The sequence below is a fragment of the Haliotis rufescens genome, unplaced genomic scaffold, assembly GCF_023055435.1.
Source record: "Haliotis rufescens isolate VD_foot unplaced genomic scaffold, xgHalRufe1.0.p SCAF_44, whole genome shotgun sequence".
Classification (NCBI taxonomy): domain Eukaryota; kingdom Metazoa; phylum Mollusca; class Gastropoda; order Lepetellida; family Haliotidae; genus Haliotis; species Haliotis rufescens.
Window position 1 is genome coordinate 1,234,175 of NW_025964157.1, and position 20,824 is coordinate 1,254,998.

Genomic DNA, 20,824 nt, shown 5'->3' on the forward strand with positions numbered 1-20,824 from the left:
GTGTTTGGCGACTGTTTTCAGTCAAGTAACGATTGTAATTTTCAATTTTCAAGTATATACTTTCTTATACCTGGCTTTTTATATTACTTTTAATGACAACTACCAGCGTAATTAAAAGAAAAAGTTCCATGTACAGTAAACTACGGTTATAACGAACTCAAAGGGACAACTAATTGTAGTTCGTTATAACCGTAATTCGTTATAAGCATATATACAGCATGGCTACAGCGTATAGTCGGGACTAAAAAGTTAGTTCGTTATATCCGTTAGTTCGTTATAAGCGTGTTCGTTATAACCGTAGTTTACTGTACACGAATCTGACTACATCGATGCAGTGTTTATAGTGTGTAGGTTTTTCAGTCAAATCTCAGTCAAATGGGCACTCTCTACAACATATTTTATAATTACCGTATATCCTTTATTAGACACATGGACGTGTATCAATTTCGCGCAAACCGTTGGCCCGGCGTCTATTCTGTTTAATGCGCAGCTGAAACAGTGACAACTCACTGCTTTACCGAATACCAAATTTTGCAGTCATATAAAGGGTATGTGCCGTTTCAAAAGGTGAGGTGAGGTGAATTTGGGTTTAACGTCGCGTCCAAGATTATCGCACTTATATAGTGATGTGCATGTGTGCGTGTGTGTGTGGCTGCTTGTACTAGTCTGGACTGATGCCGATTTATAGTGCTAGCTCACAGAGATACCATGCCGCAGTTTAACATGAATACCCCACTCAGACACAGTATACTGACCCCGAGCCGACCAGTCCTTGTTTTATCCCCTTAATGCCGAGCGCAAGACAGGGTAATAACAAGTACCATCTTTTAACGTATTTTAGTATGACGTGGCCGGGGATCGAGCCCCGCTCTCCGGGCGGACGCTCTACCACCAGACAACGGAGGCGGTCCCGTTTCCAAAGACACGGGAAATACCGAAAGTGAAAGCGTAAGTTCATGTGATATGGATACTTCACTTCATCAGATGATGGAACCGTATATTGGTTTTCCAGCGTCTAATAGAGGAAATACGGTAATATACTATAGGCCTATGACATTGTTTAGTATCATGAATATACATAGATTAGTATTTATTCGTACCAACAAACGCAGTGACTGACACGGGACCGAATCCAAGGACTTCACATTACTCCTCATGAAGGGAATCGAACACACGTTTTATGCGTCACGAACGAACGCACTACCCAGTGGACCAAACTACCGTCACGATAGTAAAATAGTACAAATATAACTCACCTATTTCCAAATCCCGTAAACAGTAATCCGGTGACATTTCAAAATACACTAAATCCGATCTGGTGGGCCTCTTGTGGTTTTTGTTGGCTACTATTAATCCCGTCCCTTCTTGATTCATCATCACTTGTGTGGCGCCATTATACTTTGTCTTGAGGTAATCACCCACGCGCCGAAAATCCTGCATCGCTAGCCAGCACGTGCGAATTGCACACGACCCGCTAACTCCGTGACATTTGCACTCTAACTTCCGGAATCGCTTCACGGCCTGAAAATTAAAAATAACAAATGAACTAATTTAACATGGCAGTACCTTTCAACATTGATGATTCAAAAACATAAATGTGAACATAATTCATCTTATTTTTTTATGAGGTGCCGACAGGGCACGTTTCGAAGATAGTTCGGTTTTGAATATGGCGCTCTCCAAACTTGGCCTTTGTAAATTCGACACATTGCCACGGTACATCCAAAACAGCAATGGAAAATATAAAATATTAATGTATATATCACTCCTTACCCTTCTGCCCGCCCTGTTATTATGCAAATTCATAAGGGCACGTGCATCACGAACTTTTCTCTCCTTGGCGTCAATGAACATCCGAGAAAACTTGCTTCCATATTGGACCCAATCGGAACATCCTCCCCAGTCAAATTCGCCTCGGCTGTCTGAACTCGTCCCCTTCTTGCTTGGGTCACACGCGCAGTCGTGGAGCTCGCCCTTGCTGCATGCCCGCGTGATGGCGTGCACCACGCCTGCTGACGATATGGCATAGACGAAAGCTGCTTCGCGGCTTCCTACTTAACATAGCGAAACAAAGCTGCAATTATGACTTGATATTTGACATATTTGAAACATGGCGATGTCAACATAAGAATACCATGGTGCTGACATTCAAACGAGGAAACATTTTTTTATTCTTATTTTTTCTTTTCAAACGAGGAAACATTTGGAGCAAAACGGAAGGACAAAAGGTTGAAGCTCATCACCAAGTACTTTTATTAATTTAGGATGCCCTTGTGAAGATCCGGGATAGAATTGGTCTTCAGCAACCCATGCTCATTGTAAGAGGCGACTAATAGGATCGGGTGGTCAGGCTCGCTGATTTAATTGATGCATGTTATCGTATCCCAATTGCGTAGATCGATGCTAATCATGTCAATCACTGCATTTTCTGGCCCAGACTCGATTTTTTACTGACTCTCGTCATATTGCTGAGTGTGTCGTTAAAGAAAAAAACAAAAAACAAATTTAGAATGAATAGCTGTTTGCCGTTATGTGCAACTTTGAACACTTTTCAGCGAAACCACGGCAGGGGTTGCACAGGTTGCACAGGTTGCACCTGTGTTGATATCGACCCGGATCTTCAGCATGACGAGCGAACGCATTACCCACTGTGCTACCTTCCCCCACTTCTGGATGGAACTTAAATACAAGTGGCAAAGACTGACTCAACCCCAACCAGGGTTAAGAAACATAAATGTTCGTTTATGATTATAACGAATTTATATTAATAATCATCATTCTTAATATTTCTTTATAAAACATGGAAAGGAGTTTGTGTATAAGGACGAACTTCCGAAACATTAACACTGAAATTTCAATTTGATATTAAGGATGTTGTTAGATGGACCACGTTCAACTATCCAGTTTCTTGTTCCACAAAACGATCTTAGCGCTCGCTAAGACGATCGTAACTCCCGCACGTTAATATGGACTGTAACGCCTAAACGTCTTTGCATAGACTTACAACTGTAGCGCTAAGACGATCGTAACTCCCGCACGTTAATATGGACTGTAACGCCTAAACGTCTTTGCATAGACTTACAACTGTAGCGCTAAGACCGCTTTGCGGAACGGGGCCCAGGTCCAGACAAGGAAACTCGTGCCATGTGTGAATCTGGGATATTCTCGGTATAATTAGTGGGCCATCATTAACACTAGTTTGAAATAAATCAGGAAACTGAGTTAGCTGACCACCAAAATGGCCTTGATAACCTGACTTTCTTGGCCTGCCAATTGAGCCCATCCTGGTAGCTCTTTAAGCTTCTGTTTTGTCGGCTATAAACCCGACGTCGTAACCACCAACACATCTGTGATAACATTGACGGCATGTAATACAGTGTGTACCCCCTATCTCGTATGCTTAAGCGTTATCATCCCAATGTTATTAGAGTTAATACTATGGGGATCTTGTCACGATAAATTACTCTACGTTTCCTTCGTGTCACGTCCTCTGTGACGTCAGAGCATTTGACTGCGGTACTAGCACGCACAACTGATCTTATATCGTTCGGAAACGAGAACCAGTAATTGCAAACACAAGGGTTTGTTCCTATGACGTCACACGCCCACCTGACGAAATACCACACTTAGGGTTTACTCAATGAGGCTTATGTTACCTTTTATACAGGATTGATGGCGGTAAATACTAAAGAATATCGGAAATAACTTTTTTGTATTACACGAAACACAAATAACGCACGTTATCGACATTCTAGCTTCCGTCCGTGCGGATGAAGACGGGATGAGATGTTTTTTTAATGTTTATGCCATAAGTATTAGGGAAAAACAAGAGGATAGGTACCATTTTTACGGTAGTACCTTTAATGTAAGGTATATGTGATAAAATCGCCCCAAACCGACTTCGGTATCTCTACACTCTCAATGGCGTATCATGTTCCCATAGTGTATCAGGGGCTAGGCTCCCAGCGGGACATAACATTGTCTTTACATAGTACAACTATCTCGGTATCGTGTTAAAGACTGTGCGTTATCTCGCGAGAGCCATTGCATAGCCAGGGAGATTTATTTTATATACTTAAGTGGCCCTATTCATGATGCGGTCGGAGACTAAACTGGCTTAATTTCTGGTTGGTCGTAAATTATTTTTTATTTATTAAAGGTATTACTGTTTGTATGGCACACATTTTTTATAAAGTAAATTACTAAAGGTTGTTAAACTTGTTTGTATATTAAAAGATTTCTTGTGGTTATAAGATATTGTAAGTTTAATATTTCAGTTGTCGGAGTGTCTTGCATTTAAAAAAACGAGTTTAAGAAAGGTAAGTAATAACTTCATTTAAATGATCACAATCTTTGTTTGGGGCTAAAGTTTCCCATTAAGAATTTTAAAATGTTTCAAAAACAATAAAGTTTAGGAATTATTTTTTTCAAGAAAACGAATATTTACAGAATAACAAGAACACAAACAAAGATGGCCCGGGGTTTCCAAGTGTCAGCTGATGTAAGGTGGTCGGTATTCATATATGTGCAGACTATCCCGCTAAATACACATTTTATTCAAGGGATACGTTAACAAGAAATGTCCATGGTGGAAAAATGAAACATTTCGAATAAACCAGAAATATGAAAAAACCCAACCCTGCGTTATCGCCGTTCTGTCAACACGTAAGTGCAAGCAGACGAACCGGAAACACATTTAGAATGAATACTAAGTGCATGTCGGGAAAGATCTGATACGGAGCCAAGTTCGCCACCATTCGTATGCATTTTTAAAGACGCATATTCCACTTGTTGCATTTGGCTGCGAGTGGCATCTGATTGTCTTGTCTGCCTGAGTTATTGATTCGTCGGGGCGTCACGTTCCGTGAGGTGAGGTCAGGTGGGGTTTAACGTCGCGTTCAAGATTAATACGCTTATATAGCAACGTGTGTGTGTGTGTGTGTGTGTGTGCGTGTGCGTGTGCGTGTGCGTGCAGGCGCACGTGCGTGTGTGTATATCTTTTTGTACTAGTCCGGACTAATGCCGGTATTTTTGTGCTATGTCACTGAGATACCATGCTTCAGTTTAACATGGACACCCACCCAGACATAAAATAATAACTCCCAGCCGACCAGTCGTTGTTTTTATCCCCATAACGCCGAGCGCCAGGCGGGTTAACAACAAGTACCATCTTTTAACGTCTTTTGGTTTGACGCGGAATTGTATCGAACAGATGACGGAGGCGGTGGAGTTAGCGTGTGTTGGGATTTGAGGGGCCGACTGTTTGATATTCGCGGGGCTGGGAGTGTATTGAAAATGGTAAATTGTACCCGAAAATTCGTGAAAAACATAATTAACTTTCATATTGTTGGAAACAAATAATTATCTGCCACAAAAATTACATTGTTAGCTCATTTTGTTTCTTAATCAAATATCTGGTTTTGCAGCTGTTGCTGAAAAAATATTTGGTCTCAATACAACTCATTTTACCAAACATCGAACACGACAGTGAACTTTGTTTGCCATTTCTTGAGGTCCGGTTTATGGAGTGACCCGGACTAACAAGGTTCAACTGTTTGGAGCGCTTTCATTTCAGTCATATGTTTATATCCATTATCCAGGGGACTTTATGATACGTTCTGTTTTTAATAAGCTCTGCTTAAGGAAAGTGTATGTTTGGAATTATAAATAATAATTTCCTGAAAATTTGGTACGGTATATAATTTTACAATGGTTGGTAATATCATAAAGTATGTTATTTAATAATCAAACCATTTCTGACACACACGGGACATCAAAACGTAATTATTTTTACGTAATTTCAAATTTCCTCTGCATTCGTCAGATAACTAATGGATAGAAGGAATCTGAACAAGCGCGAATACCTCGAGTGCCTTAAAACCCGTAGCCAGAGAATTCACCGCCCTGAACAAATCGTCTTGGGGGTCCTAGTGAAATATGGATTGGACAAAAACGGAAGCGGACCAGGTAATTAATCTTTCAGGGGACATAAAAACGGGCGGCGATATTTCAACAAGCTTGTTATGAGCCGAGAATTACTTTCGACTTCGATGTTGTTTTTTTAAACTGTGAAGAATCATTACAAGTTTTTTCATTCCAAATTACTTGTGATCACGTGTCTGACCTTTCCTCGCCCACCAAATACCTTTGTACGGGGCCCAAGACGAAGAGACCCGGGGTAATTATTTAACATGTGCGTGTCAAGAAATTAGTTAAGAGCGTAAGCTGCTTATAGCTGAGGATCGAAAGCAATTAAAAGTAAACAAATATCTGGCACGAATAATGAATAATATATGTAAATGAAAAATATATTGTCAATTACTGATGACAGAATTATGAATTATATACAGTGACCTTTGTTAATGCCATGCTGGTCTTCAGCTGTGAACCTGTTTTACGCCGCACTCAGCAATATTGCAGCTATATGCCGGCGGTTTGTAAATAATCGTGTCTGTACCATACAATCCAGTGACTGACATCATGAATACGATCTACGCAAATGGGATACGATGACATGCATCAACCTAGACAGCGAGCCTGACCACCCGATCACGTTAGTCGCCTCTTACCACTAACATGGGTTGCTGACCAATTCTTACTCGGAATGACGTGGTTAGCCTGTAAGAATAATCAATGATTGATAGATAAGTATCCATGACTCGTTAATCCGGAGGATTGTACTGTCAACTGTACTGTACGGAATAACGGGCTTTCACTGTACAGTTTCTCCTCATCAATGTTTGTTCATTGAAAGTTGACACCTCATTTAGCACATACAGTGTAGAACAAGACTAGGATGCACCAGATGTACGGATATATCTTCAGCATTGTATCACACACACACACACGCACGCGCGCGCGCACACACACACACACATGGACACACACACACACACATAGTCACACACATCCACACATAGTCATACGCAGTCACACAAAACCACACATAATCACACAGTCACACACAACCAAACATAGTCACGCACAACCACACACAGTCACACACAACCACAGTCACACACAATCACACCCAGTCACACAATCACACTCGCATAATCACATAATCACACACACACGCACGCTAGAAACACACTAAAAGACAATCTCATACAACACACTCAAGGATACACGCTCTAACAGAACACACGAACACACATACGCCAACTCACCAACACACACATCACACTACAAAGCACGTTGTCCCTATATTATAGCTGAGATATAGCCGGTGTTTTAACACACTAATCAAGCACCATCGACGTCAACTAAGGCCAAATACGCAGACAGTGTCTTTCCCAAATGTCATAGCTTGAATATTTAATCCAAATATTTTGAAAAGCCACTTAATCTTTAATCAGATTACCTTTAACACTATCATATTCTGCAAGTGGGGCAAGTCATTAATCTTAGTGTTTTCATATTGTAACTGAATAGCTTCCCAAAGTACCGCTGTCAAAACGCTCGTTCTATCATAAAGACTGTCAGTTCCTTATAAAAGTAGAACTAAGATTTGCAATCTGATCATTGGCCCTGAAGCGGAACGATTAAAGTTACAATACCGTTCCCTCCCAAGTTAATGGCTTCCCTAACATACTGGAATTTGGTCTGTCAGTCATCGCTGGGCGGGGTGACGATTGGCGACAGGTCAATTTTAACCGTGACACAGGTCACCAGAGGTCTAGGAAATCAATTAGAGAGGCAGCCCTCTGGAAAGCAGTATGAGGAGCTGAGTACTACACGTGCAAAACGAGTTACTGATTAAATTATTTTTTTAGTTAACCCTTTATCTTTGGGAGCGTATTTAATAAATAAAAGAATGGTTGAAATGCGCACAAGTACGAGTGGTCAGGGCCCTCGTATATCGCGGGTTCGAATCCCTTCCTATGTCTACGGCCCCTTGACAGGATTCAGTCTCTGTTTGAAAACATAGCTGACTGTTTTGTATTTTTCGTTTCGCGTCATTGGTCTTCCGAATGCTTTACAGTCCTCTTTTCACAAGTTTATGTCTGAGTGAGCGAGTTGGGTTTGACGTCGTTATATACAGTATCTCAGTTAGGAACGTCAGTCTAATGTTGGAGGATAGTCCAAAGTTACAAAAGACTTACGTGTTTACCATTTTGGTGGAACCCGGACGCCTCGAACCAAGGAACATAATCGGAGCAGACCCTGGATTCGAACTCAGAAAGTGCGAATCTTTGCGTAGATCCGTGTACACATGGCCGAACTTGTATATACTACTCAAAAAGTTAAGAACATCCGATATTCTCACATGACTATAGTTAATCTGTCAAGGCCGTGACACATGACATATTGATATTGTCAATTGAAAATACTCGGATGTTCGTTAACACTTCTTTTGTGTAATATATAAGCGTAATACAGGGCGTTTCATATCGGCCCCTTGTCTGTGTCTATGCCTATACCATTGTTAAGAGAGGAGTATTTTTTAGATGAAAAAAACATACAAGTAATAACTGGACATCCCCCTTTCGTAAACAGTGTTGGTCTGTCTATAATCGATTCTGGATCAGACAATCCAATGATTGACATCATGAGCATCGATCTACGCAATTGGGATACGATGACATGCATCAACCAAGGCAGCGAGCCCGACCACCCGATCCCGTTAGTCGCCTCTTACGACAAGCATGGGTTGCTGAAGACCAATTCTAGTCCGGAATCCTATTAGCCAACACATTGCCCTGACGATTAGCCGCACTCCATCCTGTTGTTTTGAATGACTCAACTCCTCACCTTTCAACATGACCTTTCCAAACACCGAGGCATCCCGGTCGAGCGTGCTGCAGTTCCAGCGCTGGGATTCGAACTGGTTCTGGCATTCCTCTACGCCAAGCCGCGCTCCCTCTCTAAGGCTGACCATTACATCCGGGTGACTGCGGCAGAGTCGTCTCTGCTTCCCCACCAGCCCGGGGATGTTGTCGCACAGTACCCCAGCCCCCAACACCTGCAGGGGCAGCTGACTTATAAACCTGCAAAGTAACAAAATAGATACAAGTGAGTGAGTGAGGGGTTTATTGCTGAATTGAACAGTATTTCAGCTATATAAAGACATGTCAGCTTAATGTGGGAGGAAAGCCCGAAGTGATGCAGGTCTCAGACGTTTACCACTTCGGTGAAACCTACAAGCACGGGTATGGTGCTGACAAACCTGGAAACATAATCGGTGCGAATGTGCGGTGTGTGTGTGTGTGTGTGTGTGTGTGTGTGTGTGTGTGTGTGTGTGTGTGTGTGTGTGTGTGTGTGTGTGTGTGTGTGTGTGTGTGTGTGTGTGTGTGTGTGTGTGTGTGTGTGACGGTAATTTCACACACAATATCTTTTTAATACACTGACACGTAAAGCACCAATATCTTCTTATTTAAATCGGGGCGGTCGGGTAGCTTTGTGGTTCAAACTTTCGCTCGTCACGCCGGAGACACGGGTTCGATTCCCGACATGGGTACAATGCGTGAAGCCCATTTCTGTTGTACCCCGCCGTGATATTGCTGGAATATTGCTAAAAGCGGCGTAAAATCAAACTCACTCACTCACTGTTACACTATGCTAATTAGCTTACGTCAAAGAAGGAGGAATAATAATAATAATAATAATAATTATAATAATAATCTTGTAAAGCGCATACCTCCGCAGGCAATGTATTTCAAAGCTCTACATTATTATTACCCTGGTCAATAGATCAGTGTGCGCTAGATGTTTCGTCTTCAGCTCCCTAGGGAGTATACAACCCAAGCTGTCTGTGAGGCGCTAGAAGGCTAACCGTCACATTACCATCTCATTCTACCGGGTACCCATTCACTGCGGAGAGAACAGAGGCATATCTCGAACAAAGTCACTTGCCCAAGGAGCCACCACATGTGCTACATGAGCTTCAGTATGGGGAAGGGCCGAAGCCCTAAAACTCTCGGTAAACGTCGTTAATCTGGATGGCACCGTCCCTCGTGAAATCATCAGGATTAGAAAGTGTTCGGTTTAGCGAGCTGTGGATGCTAAGTAATGTCATTACTGTACTGTAACTGTATATTGACATTCAGTCAAAATCGTCCGGAAAGCGAGGTTTCCGGGTTAAAGGGGTTCGACGTTCTAGCTATCACTGTATATTATTCTAGCAATGATTGGGAACAGTGCCGAGTCAGTGGCTCAGTGGAATTGGACGCCAATTTTAACAATGTCCTTGTAATATCACGGCGGGGCTGAATAGTCGTCACACATTGAAGCCATGTGAGGAATCAAAGCCAGTGATTCAGAGACAAGATAGCTCATCCATTAACTCCTGATATCCCAGGGTGTTAATAACACCAGACAAAGAGTTAACGTGTTGAAAAGTGCAATAATCCATGTCCTTGGTGGTTAATTTCACATAGAAAAATGAATCTTTTTTGTTTTATAAACAAATATCTTCTGTGTGTATTTTTTGTTTTATTTAATGTAATGTCAACGGTGCAAATGGCAACAGAGTTATATCTTTATTTATATATCTTTATTTATAACTTAAACGAAACATTCTTCAGGACAAGGTGACATATATAGCCATTTTTATCTTGCAACCATCTACTCTAGAGTAATTTATGTCTTGAAAAATATAGAATATATACTATTTAAAAGAAGAACACCCGATTTTTGTTTCATATAACCCATAGTTAATCTATCATTCCAAGTCAAATTAACTATAGTCATATGAAGAAAAAGTCTTGACAGATTAACTATAGTCGTATGAAAAAATGTCATGAGAGAGTAAATATAGTCATGTAAAAGAATGTCATGACAGATTAACTATAGTCATATGAAAAATGTCATGAGAGAGTAACTATGGTCATATGACATAAATGCCTTGAGTGATTAACTATAGTCATATGAAAAACAATTTTGAGTTGAATACATTTAGGTACGATAACACAGGAGAATGAAGTTAACACGTTCATTGAGTAACTATAGTTATAAGAAAAATATGCCTTCACAGATTAACTATTGTTATATGAAAAGAAATGCCTTGACAGATTAACTATAGTCATATGACATAAATGCCTTGAGAGATTAACTATAGTCATATGAAAAACAATTTTGGGTTGAATACATTTAGGTACAAAAACACAGGAGAATGAAGTTAACACATTCATTGAATGGAATAATTGTGAGAAAGCGTACCATATTGAATAACAAGGAAAGCTAAATTCATACAGGTCACGGAACGCACAAAGTAAAACCCATCTTATTTAATAAATCTATCTATAAGCTGTATGTCTGTCTGTTAATAAAGCTCCAATTGCTATCACTCCACAAAGTGTTACCGCCACAGACCTGACTCTGGCGTGGACAGCATGGAGGCCAAACTATCTATATTTAATGCAATTCTGCTCTCTGGGATATTAGTAACCATTAAAGTTTAATCAGAAACCTTTGAAGTATGGCGGTAATCAATCAAGACTGCAAACGACTCACATATCACGGAGTGAACCACTGTGATTTATCCTCAAATCCGCACCAGACAAGAAAATTGGAAACGTCACAACCTTGTGTAAGTTTAGAAGTTCGGCGTGTAAACCTTTAATTACACGCGTTGAAATCTACTACAGGGATCGTACAATTATGTGAAAAAACATCAGGTTTGTGAACCTGAGAAGTTCCAACTGCTGAAAATACAGACCGGGACAAGTCTTATGAATAATACGATTCATTTTTTACTTCAAATTTAAATTATTTCCGGATATCCTCGGTAATGAGGATAAGCGGTCTCTTTGCCCATCACGAAACTAACACCGATATACAGGCGTATGGCAAAATGATGAATATATTTTCGGTGATATATTTTCCGGTATCACTTCATTATTTCTACAAAGAGTTTTAAGACATAGCTACAACCCTGAAGTTCCAATTGTCCTAAGGATGTAAATATTTAAAGGGACCGATTGAACGTACATTACCATGAATAGCTTTGACTGAGGGAATCTATGAATAAATCAGATGTGCTAATCGAATAATGGCGACAATCAGCAAATGCATGGTATTACATGACTAGATTATCAAATATCGCACTTTATTTATTATTCAGCTCGCTTGTCTCTGGTTTCTCGTGGTATATGATATTCGTTTTTGAATGTCACGAACTTCTCCTGACGGAATCGTTATTTTAAAAAAATACATCGATTCTCTCATGTTCAAAAAGACTTGCCTCCACTTTGTGATATATTTTATAATTGGGGAATTTATACAAAACAGTAAAAATTATGAAACGCCTGGGGTATGAATTGTTTAAATACTTATTTAATATCTACATCTACTAATTTAAATGCCTAAATTTCGAATGCAACCTACAGATGGTGTACATGTATGTATATCCAGTTTTATTGCCATTTTTGTATTTTCTAGTATAAGAAGAAAATCCGTATCTTTGCAACCAGGTACAAATGCTATGATGCTCTTGCACAACATGTTACTTAATGCAACTGTTCGACTGTTATTCTTCCAACATTCATCCCAACACAACAGTTGAAGTTGTGTCATATAGGAAATATTGCTTTGTAATAAGTAAACAGAGTATTATTGTTGTTAGATTTATATGAGACAATAGTTCTTGAAACAAATACTAGACTTCCTTTACCAAAGAAGCATTTGCTTAAAAATAATGATTTCAGTATCACCTGAGAAGGAATAAGGCAATTTAGGAATACAGTTTACGGTATATTTTATTACTAAACAATATTCAGAAGTGGATGAATTTAATGTTATAAATTAGAAAGCGTTTTTTTTAATAAAAACCTGATAATACCAATAAATAATAGGTATTATTTTAGGAGGTAAACTATTTAATTATAACACCGAATCGATTATTTTAACTCCGGGATTAAAATAAGTTCTTGTTTGAAAAATACTTTTTCAAAACAAAAAACGTTCATTAAACAAATATGAAAATAAATATGAATATATATATATCCAAGTTTGTTAAAGATAAATTACCTGTAAGGCGTTGTATTTTAAAGATAAAATAATTCCCAGTCTTCAAATCGAAACTGATGAAAGTTGTGAAGATAACTTCGTGAGTGATATCCTAATAATGATGTAAATGTCTACTCCGCTACAGTGGAGTTTTGACGTCTCGACTATGTAGTGTACATCAGTGTGTCGGCGCAGTGGGGACAACATGTCATCCGCGCCACGTTGTAAAAACCAACCCTTGTTTGGGAGAACTGCGTTCGCACGGGGGAGATAAATTCTACTTAATAGAACAAGCAACATCACAGTCCGTCAGATGACATATTACAGTGTCTATATTCCGGCATACCGTGCTGGAATGTATATAATTCTTTTGATACCATTTAGATAGTCACATGGACGTTTGTGTTTCTACAATAATTAAAAATAGTTCTTCCATGCAATAAGGTCAGATTTATCACACCTATTTGTTATATTTTCATATACATATATTGATGACTTTAAAATGAAATAATAATAATAACAATAACAATAATAATAACTTTCTTTTGCGATGTTAGGTGATTGAGGTTTTTCAATGTCTTGCGAACACCTGCTGTCATCACTATTTGACTGAGGTTCATAAACACATGCTTATGATAGAGTCGGAATCGTATAACGGACTTTGCTTTGAGTCGAAATTTCTTATGATTATGCAAATGTATTTTGTCGCTTTATTTTCAAACACATTTTGACTCAACTTATTCAGCAAAACCTTTATTCAATGAAACCCCCAATGAAGATAATATTCTAATTCAATTTTTTATGAACCTTTACAGTGATAAAACATTCTCGTAAATATTTTCAAACACCCTCCTGTATATTTCTTAGAAAGATCAGAACGGAACAATATTAGTTAATTAAATAGTACTATCTAAATGTTCATATTCTTCAAATAAGTAACCAATATATGTCCGTATTACAAAGACAACCCGACACTAAGAAAACTGTTAGAAATCACAATGTGTATTCTGCACAATTAAATCAACAAAACAAGAGCAGTGTAACTTTTAAAACTGTTATCCTAGAATCCTAGGTTTAAATGTTTGGTCACTATACAAGAAACGAACAAAAACGAATATATACATAATCAATATAAACTACAATTCCACAGTCATATATTGTGAAACACTCAAATGCGTTTATAGTAGCATAATAGGCTAAAGACAGAGGTTAATGTTAAGGTATCGCGTAATTAATCACGAAATAATAGCAATTATACAATTAAATAACAGATATAATATATGTATTTACAGTTCATCGGTATTATTTTTTTATCTAAAATATCAAAGTTTTAATTTGCAGCCTCCTGGTTGTCAAGTTTTGTCTAGCAGCTGGTTGGCTGCATTCCTCGGTGTGAACAACAATCCCTTCCTGACGGTACCTAGCCCGTACCACGTGTTACAGGACTTGCTTCACGTGTGTATATTCACATGCTTCTAGCGACGCTTAGACGATGCCAAATTCGATAAGTGTTTACATCAACAGAGAAATGAACGTCCATTCGTACACATATTACATCCAGGTATTCCATTTTAAAAAGTGTCAGTTATTACAATTAACACTTAAAATATCCGTCTTGTGTCAGTTATTACATTTAACACTTCAAATATATATTTACATCTTTTCAGCCTGATTAATGTCTTTGATGTAAAAAACATGACACTTCTACACACACAATTATGAAATATGTATATGTGTAGATATTTACGTAATAGCATAATGTCGTAGAAGACCAATAACAGCACAGTCACGGTAATAGTATATAAATATATTGTCAATTATATTTTTGTATAATCTTGCTGATAAAAAATATCAAAATGAAAGCTAAAAAAGCTTTTACATCGAAACACAATTTGTACAAATGTAAAACAGTAGTTTCATAGGATGAAAAAACAAACATATATTAGAAACTATGTATACTAGGACGGCTCAGGAAACTGATGTTAAGTGCCGGTAAAGCGGTCTCCTCGTTATCAGATAACGACATGTCATTTATAAGATTAACCTGTCGTCCCCTACATGATGGAGCAAGCGAGCACGCTCGCCACAGCGCCGAGACGACATGGATGAGATGAAGAAAGAAAATGAAAAATATCTTACCACCAAGTTGATCCGACATTGGCGACGGAGACGACAGCAAAGATTGTCAAAAGGCGTGTGACATACAGCGAGGTGGACGCGGCCATATTAACGCCATTGACGAAACGCAACAACGCAGGGATTAATATCACTCACGTTTCCCAATCTTGTCAGAAACACATTCAATTTGGTTTGGAACATTCCGGTGACACCTCACTTCCAACAGTTCGTGGGGGAAAATAAGAGAAAAAAATATTTCCCGTGCGAAAATATTGGAATAAGGTGGCGCAGTGCTATATTTATGTTGTGAGATGGGAGCGGGTATATATCCTCCTTAACGGTGCTATCTTGTCCGTCTCCTGCCGTTTATAATGCAAGATATAGTCCCTGTGTACGGGGTATCCGCCCTCTAGGGTCGGTCGGCCTGTCTTGAATCAGTCAGTCACTGGTATCGCTATACACTCTCGCTAGACAATACCGCGGTCCTCTCGTTATTTTAACCACCAATCGCCTTGGCAAGCGAAACACAGATTGAGTTTTGCCACTATAAAAGCCCCGTGAACTGCTTGTCTCAACATACTGGACAGATCATACAAAAACAACAAAGTTAGGCCCGAGGTTAAGCTTGGGTTTGAATGGGCATTTGACAGAGGACGTTACGCCGGTCCATCACGCTAGATTGCTCGGTAAGTGACAGAGACTTCTTCGCGTGGTATGTCCAATACTGTAACAACCAGTAAGACGGTGTCGGGTAGGAAAGGAGAGTAACGCTTTCACGCCGACATCTTCGACGGCAGTGAACCCCGGCGGCCGTATCACGCTAAACAAAGACTCAGCGTCTGCCAAGAGTCTCAACTCCTATTGGAACTTAGTGTTAAATCTCGCAACACCAGGCAACGTCAATTGTCACCATACACTTGGATCAAGTGCCCTGATGAAATATACCAATCAAGGGATTAAGCAATTATAAAATTAGTTACACCTCACTCTACTTCACACTGTGTCCATGACAGGGAATTAAGTTGTTAGGAAAACTTTATCAAGTATGAGCGGGTCTGTTGCGCCATACGTGAAGCATTGACCCCAGGGTTCAATTCAGGCATTGGCTGCTAATTTACCAACTGGTTCTTTATTTATGTGCTGTTTTTTACACTAACCCACGCTCAATTAGCATGCACAGTAGACATGTGACGACCAGCTGTTTTCGAAATAAAAGAATGTTTTTACATAATAGTAAGTCACATGTTAAAATGAAACAAGTGCATTGTTATTTTATGATATGCAAATATCATTTAAAAAGTGTTGTTTTTTCGTAGTGTTTTAAACATATGAGCTGCAGCTGAATTTATAGAGTAGATTACTCCCTTTTTCATTGATATTACACAGATGCGACGGGTATTGAATATTACAGATGGAAATATTGTAACTTCCAGGAAAGCAAGCATAATGTTTCCCATGTCAAATCAAGGCACTCTCATTCTGTCAACACGGAATCCCTGTCCCCTGACAACTATATAAATGAGGCTACCATTGATCAAAGGGGGAGATTGAATTGTGGAAATCGACTAAATAAGATAAAAAATGAATATCTAAATGCCGTATCTTTCAATTGAGCACGTCTGAGCTATCGATGGTAAAAGTGACCATCACATCTGACTGGTTCCTTAACATTTAGTGTCTGTCCAGGCAGCATGGTTCCATGACCATCATAATGTATTCATCATAATAATCATCATCCTTTGTGTTGCATTGATGGTTTTGGATACATGAAACGTATCCACATATGCAGGCCTGAGATTGTATCACCACTTGTGAATCATTGTCCTCATATATGGATACTTCCAAATGATCCTTTAACGAATATTCTGCACATGAACCTTAAAGAAATGAACCTTCTGTGTTTCAGGTTGAATACAAAATGCACCGAATTCCTCCCACGGCTCCATGTTGGACAAAGAATACACAACACACATAATCCACATGTAGGATATAAACATCACAATAACGTTGCTGTTGTCAAAAACGTTGACTTTTCCAGTTGACATTGAAACAAAAAAACACTCTTCACTTCGCCCAGAACTTTACCACACATGATGATATAGCCTCTACCAACAACTCGACAAGTCTGTGTCAGACTAGACCTACATTTAATGCAGGCCCTTGGTTAATGACCGTGGGTCGCAGCAGGTCACTCCATCCCTGACCATGCATAGACAAGGAAGTCATTTGGGTCTTTTGATAAGAAAACTCTCTTGGTGTTTGTGTGGTCAGACACTGAGCTATGCTTGTACGCAAAGGCAGACATTAATTGTTGGCCATGCATATTCTGTTCGCTACAGTAACAGCTTGAACCTTTGTATGTCAAGAAAAGATATCCATCGGTTGAAATAGAATGTGTTATCAATCTGTCAGCATTCTGATACAGAAGATCTGGACCAATGTTCAGGTAGATGCTTTTTTCATTAATTGCTTTATTTGAATTAGAACATGCTTACCTTTTCGCGAACACCTGGTGTCATCACTGATTTTCAGTGATCCATTCACATAAATTTCACCGCTATTCCTTTTACGTCCAATGGAATCTGTTTCCAAGGATAATCTAGACTGGTTATTCTCTGGCGTTGACGTTTAATATTTATATTTATTTGAACATCCAAGAGCCTAGATCCAATAGAAACATTTTGTCTAAATGGTCGCGCAGGACGGACAGAATAGTTGTTTCAATAGTAAAATATAAATATCATCAACGATACATCACTTACTTCATACACGTAAATACAGGTTGCTATACCTGTACAAATTGTCAATACAGGCATAACAGGTGAGCGGTTGACTTGCCTTTGCATGTGTTTGTGACGTGCACCAGACGTGGGGCGGGGTTCGTTTGCCATTTCACGAACACCTGGTGTTCTCAATATTTGATAGTGATTCATGGAAGCATGCTCGTGATATAGTCAGAATCGCGCAATCGACTCTGCTTTTGGCGGAGATTTCTTATGAATGTGGAAGGGATTTTGTCGTTTCATTAATATCTAAATCGCACAATGGTCTCTGCTTTTGGCATATTTCCTATGATTATTAAAATTGTTTTGTCGCTTGTATTTCCTGTAAAATATGTTGCAATATATAATGTTTCCACATATTATTTGTTTTTCCTATACATGTTTAATATTTATTATATATTCTCATTTGAACTATTTCATATTCTTTTGGGCTGTTTTTAATATAAACATACTTTTGTTTTATAAAATATAATAGTATACAGAAGAGATATAGAGCATACTGGGTCTTATGATGACAGTGTGTAGGAATAACACAAGTTATAGAATATTTTATCAATCTTTCTGTAGTACCGGTGCAAATGATAGATGGGTTTACATTTTCAAATATTTAAAGTCTTTTCAAATTTCACCTCACTGTTGACTGAAGCCATTCACAGGGCAGTTGGAGGCCGGAGCATTACATTATATCTGGACTTACAAAGGAGAGTTACAATGCTGTATAAACACAGAGGATGGAGACAAGTGGCGGGGAGCCAGTTATCGCCCCAGTCGAGGGGCTTGTGTGCACCGGGGTGGGGGCTGGGTCACTGATGGGTGCGCGAGCGTGTTACTCCGGGTGTAAACAGGGTGTTGAGGAGGATCGGGGGGACAGGGGGCGGGTGTGAGGGTGCACGTTTGTAAGTGTTGTCTGGACATCGGAATTTCAGTGTAAACGAAACCATTTTAACCCGACGATCTTGCTTCTGTACAACTGTCCTAATTAGCTGTTTCATTGGCATTCTAGAAGTGTTGATTCAATAATAAAACGTATATCTTTATGGATAATAACTTCTTGTTTATTACACACAGCGACGTTTCGATGTAGATTCTAACACCGTTATCAAACTGGAGTGAAGAAAACCAAGTGTATATATATATATATACCTCTATTTTGTTGGTTGTTGTCACTCCAGCTTGATAACGGTGTAGGAATCTACATCGAGACGTCGCTATATGCAATAAACCAAGAGTTGTTATCCACAAAGTTGTACAGTTTCTTAGTTCTGATTAGGTTTTACTGATTAAACATGTGCTGTGTTGTAGTGAATGGAAGCTGTGTGCGGTAAGTGCAGGTTTCCGGGCACACGGGGGTCTGACTTAAGGGTTGGGACTATTTAGCCCAGATTGTCGGGGATGGTGTATATGGGTTTACAAAGGGACAGGTACCTGAGAAAAGAGGATTGAATCTGGAACAACAGGGTTCAGATTAACAAGACAGAAGTTTGCGGATTCCATACTGACAGGGTCCAGATTAACAGATGTCCATTATATACTGAGTCGTTCTACAAGGAACCATATAAAAATGGTGAATGTCTGGGATTTTTTAAGAAGAGGTTGAGTGGGAGCGGGGTAACGATGGTGTCACTCAAACAAAAAAGGTTCTACGCTCTCAATACCCATACCCCACAATACCCACCTCAATACCCATACCCCCGCAATACTCCAACCTTCTCAGTACCTACAACCCCCGCAATACCCACCTCATTTGAATACCAATACCCCGAAAAGCCACGCCTTCTCAATACTACCACCCTCTCAACACCCACATCATCACAATACCCCATATCATGTGACAACAGATGGTCTTTGATCTTGTTGACTTGTATTTATTTAATCAGCGAGCTTTTGATGAATGGATTAACTCCTAAATCCCATAATCTGTATTGATCAAATCCAAGCTAGATCCGGCTTTTGCTATACACCATCATAATGGATGTGATGATATATTAGGTAACACGTTATAACACACTCAGTAATTATCAAAACATGTTCACGTGAGTTTAAGATTCCACAATGACATGCATCAATTCCTCTACAAAGCTTAACCCTCGTAGAATTAGTTTTACGGATTAATAAAGATGGATATCCTACTATTTGACTACATATACAACAAGTGTTTGCAAGGCAATTAGAAGTGAGGCACATTAGGAGAATTTATGGATATCAAATTCTTTATTATGAGAAACGCAACGTTTAGGAGTATATGCTTACTCGTTTACCTGAAGGAGTAAGCTCATACTCCGAAGCTAAAATGTACACAGTCCAATATTAAAAAAGAATATCCATATTAAAATAAAGACAAATGTTTATTAGTGGCATTAAAAGCCTGTGTTTCTCTTCTCATAATAAAGAAGTTGACATCCACAAATTCTCTCTCTCTCTCTCTCTCTCTCTCTCTCTCTCTCTCTCTCTCTCTCTCTCTCTCTCTCTCTCTCTCTCTCTCTCTCTCTCTCTCTCTCTCTCTCTCTCTCTCTCTCTCTCTCTCTCTCTCTCTCTCTCTCTCTCTCTCTCTCTCTCTGGGTCTCAACGTTGCGTGACATGCTATCTCGCCCTCAGGCATTAATGTATTATTGAATGTAAGTTATTCCTAGTGCCTTTAATTCCGTGAATTTTATACCAGCATATTTTAAACAAATACTTTTACTTTCATATTGTGAAGAAAGGTGTGGTTTTATAGTGTATATACTACAGTCTCTAATAATCCTACAAGAGTGTCCTATGTACATATGAATATGTTTGACCAGTTTACATCATTGCATACGATGGGACTATCTGTCGAGTCTTTGAATGGCATTTAGGAGTGATACACATTAGGAACAGAATGTATAAATGTCAACTTCTTTATTATGAGGAACACAACCTTTCGGAGTATATACTTACCCCATCAGGTGAAATAATGTCTGTTTGTTTGAAACTGACAACATGACAAAGCGGGA

At 39.2% G+C, this 20,824-nt stretch overlaps 1 protein-coding gene across 3 annotated transcripts in view; it reads right to left on the reverse strand.

Annotated features, from left to right (window-relative positions):
* The window catches only part of LOC124136038 (protein Wnt-2b-like), a 74,118-nt gene that overhangs the window by 12,825 nt on the left and 40,469 nt on the right, over positions 1-20,824 (reverse strand). Inside the window, exons 1-4 of one of the 3 annotated variants that reach the window (XM_046501792.2) lie at positions 15,088-15,882; positions 8,755-8,990; positions 1,774-2,051; positions 1,257-1,521 (exon numbers count right to left, since the gene is read on the reverse strand). In XM_046501792.2, the coding sequence (XP_046357748.1) occupies positions 1,257-1,521; positions 1,774-2,051; positions 8,755-8,990; positions 15,088-15,173 (865 nt within the window). In that variant the 5' untranslated portion in view covers positions 15,174-15,882. Of the gene's footprint in view, positions 1-1,256; positions 1,522-1,773; positions 2,055-8,754; positions 8,991-15,087; positions 15,883-20,824 lie in introns of those variants that run through there. The other 2 variants (XM_046501791.2, XM_046501793.2) reach the window with 2 other exon arrangements.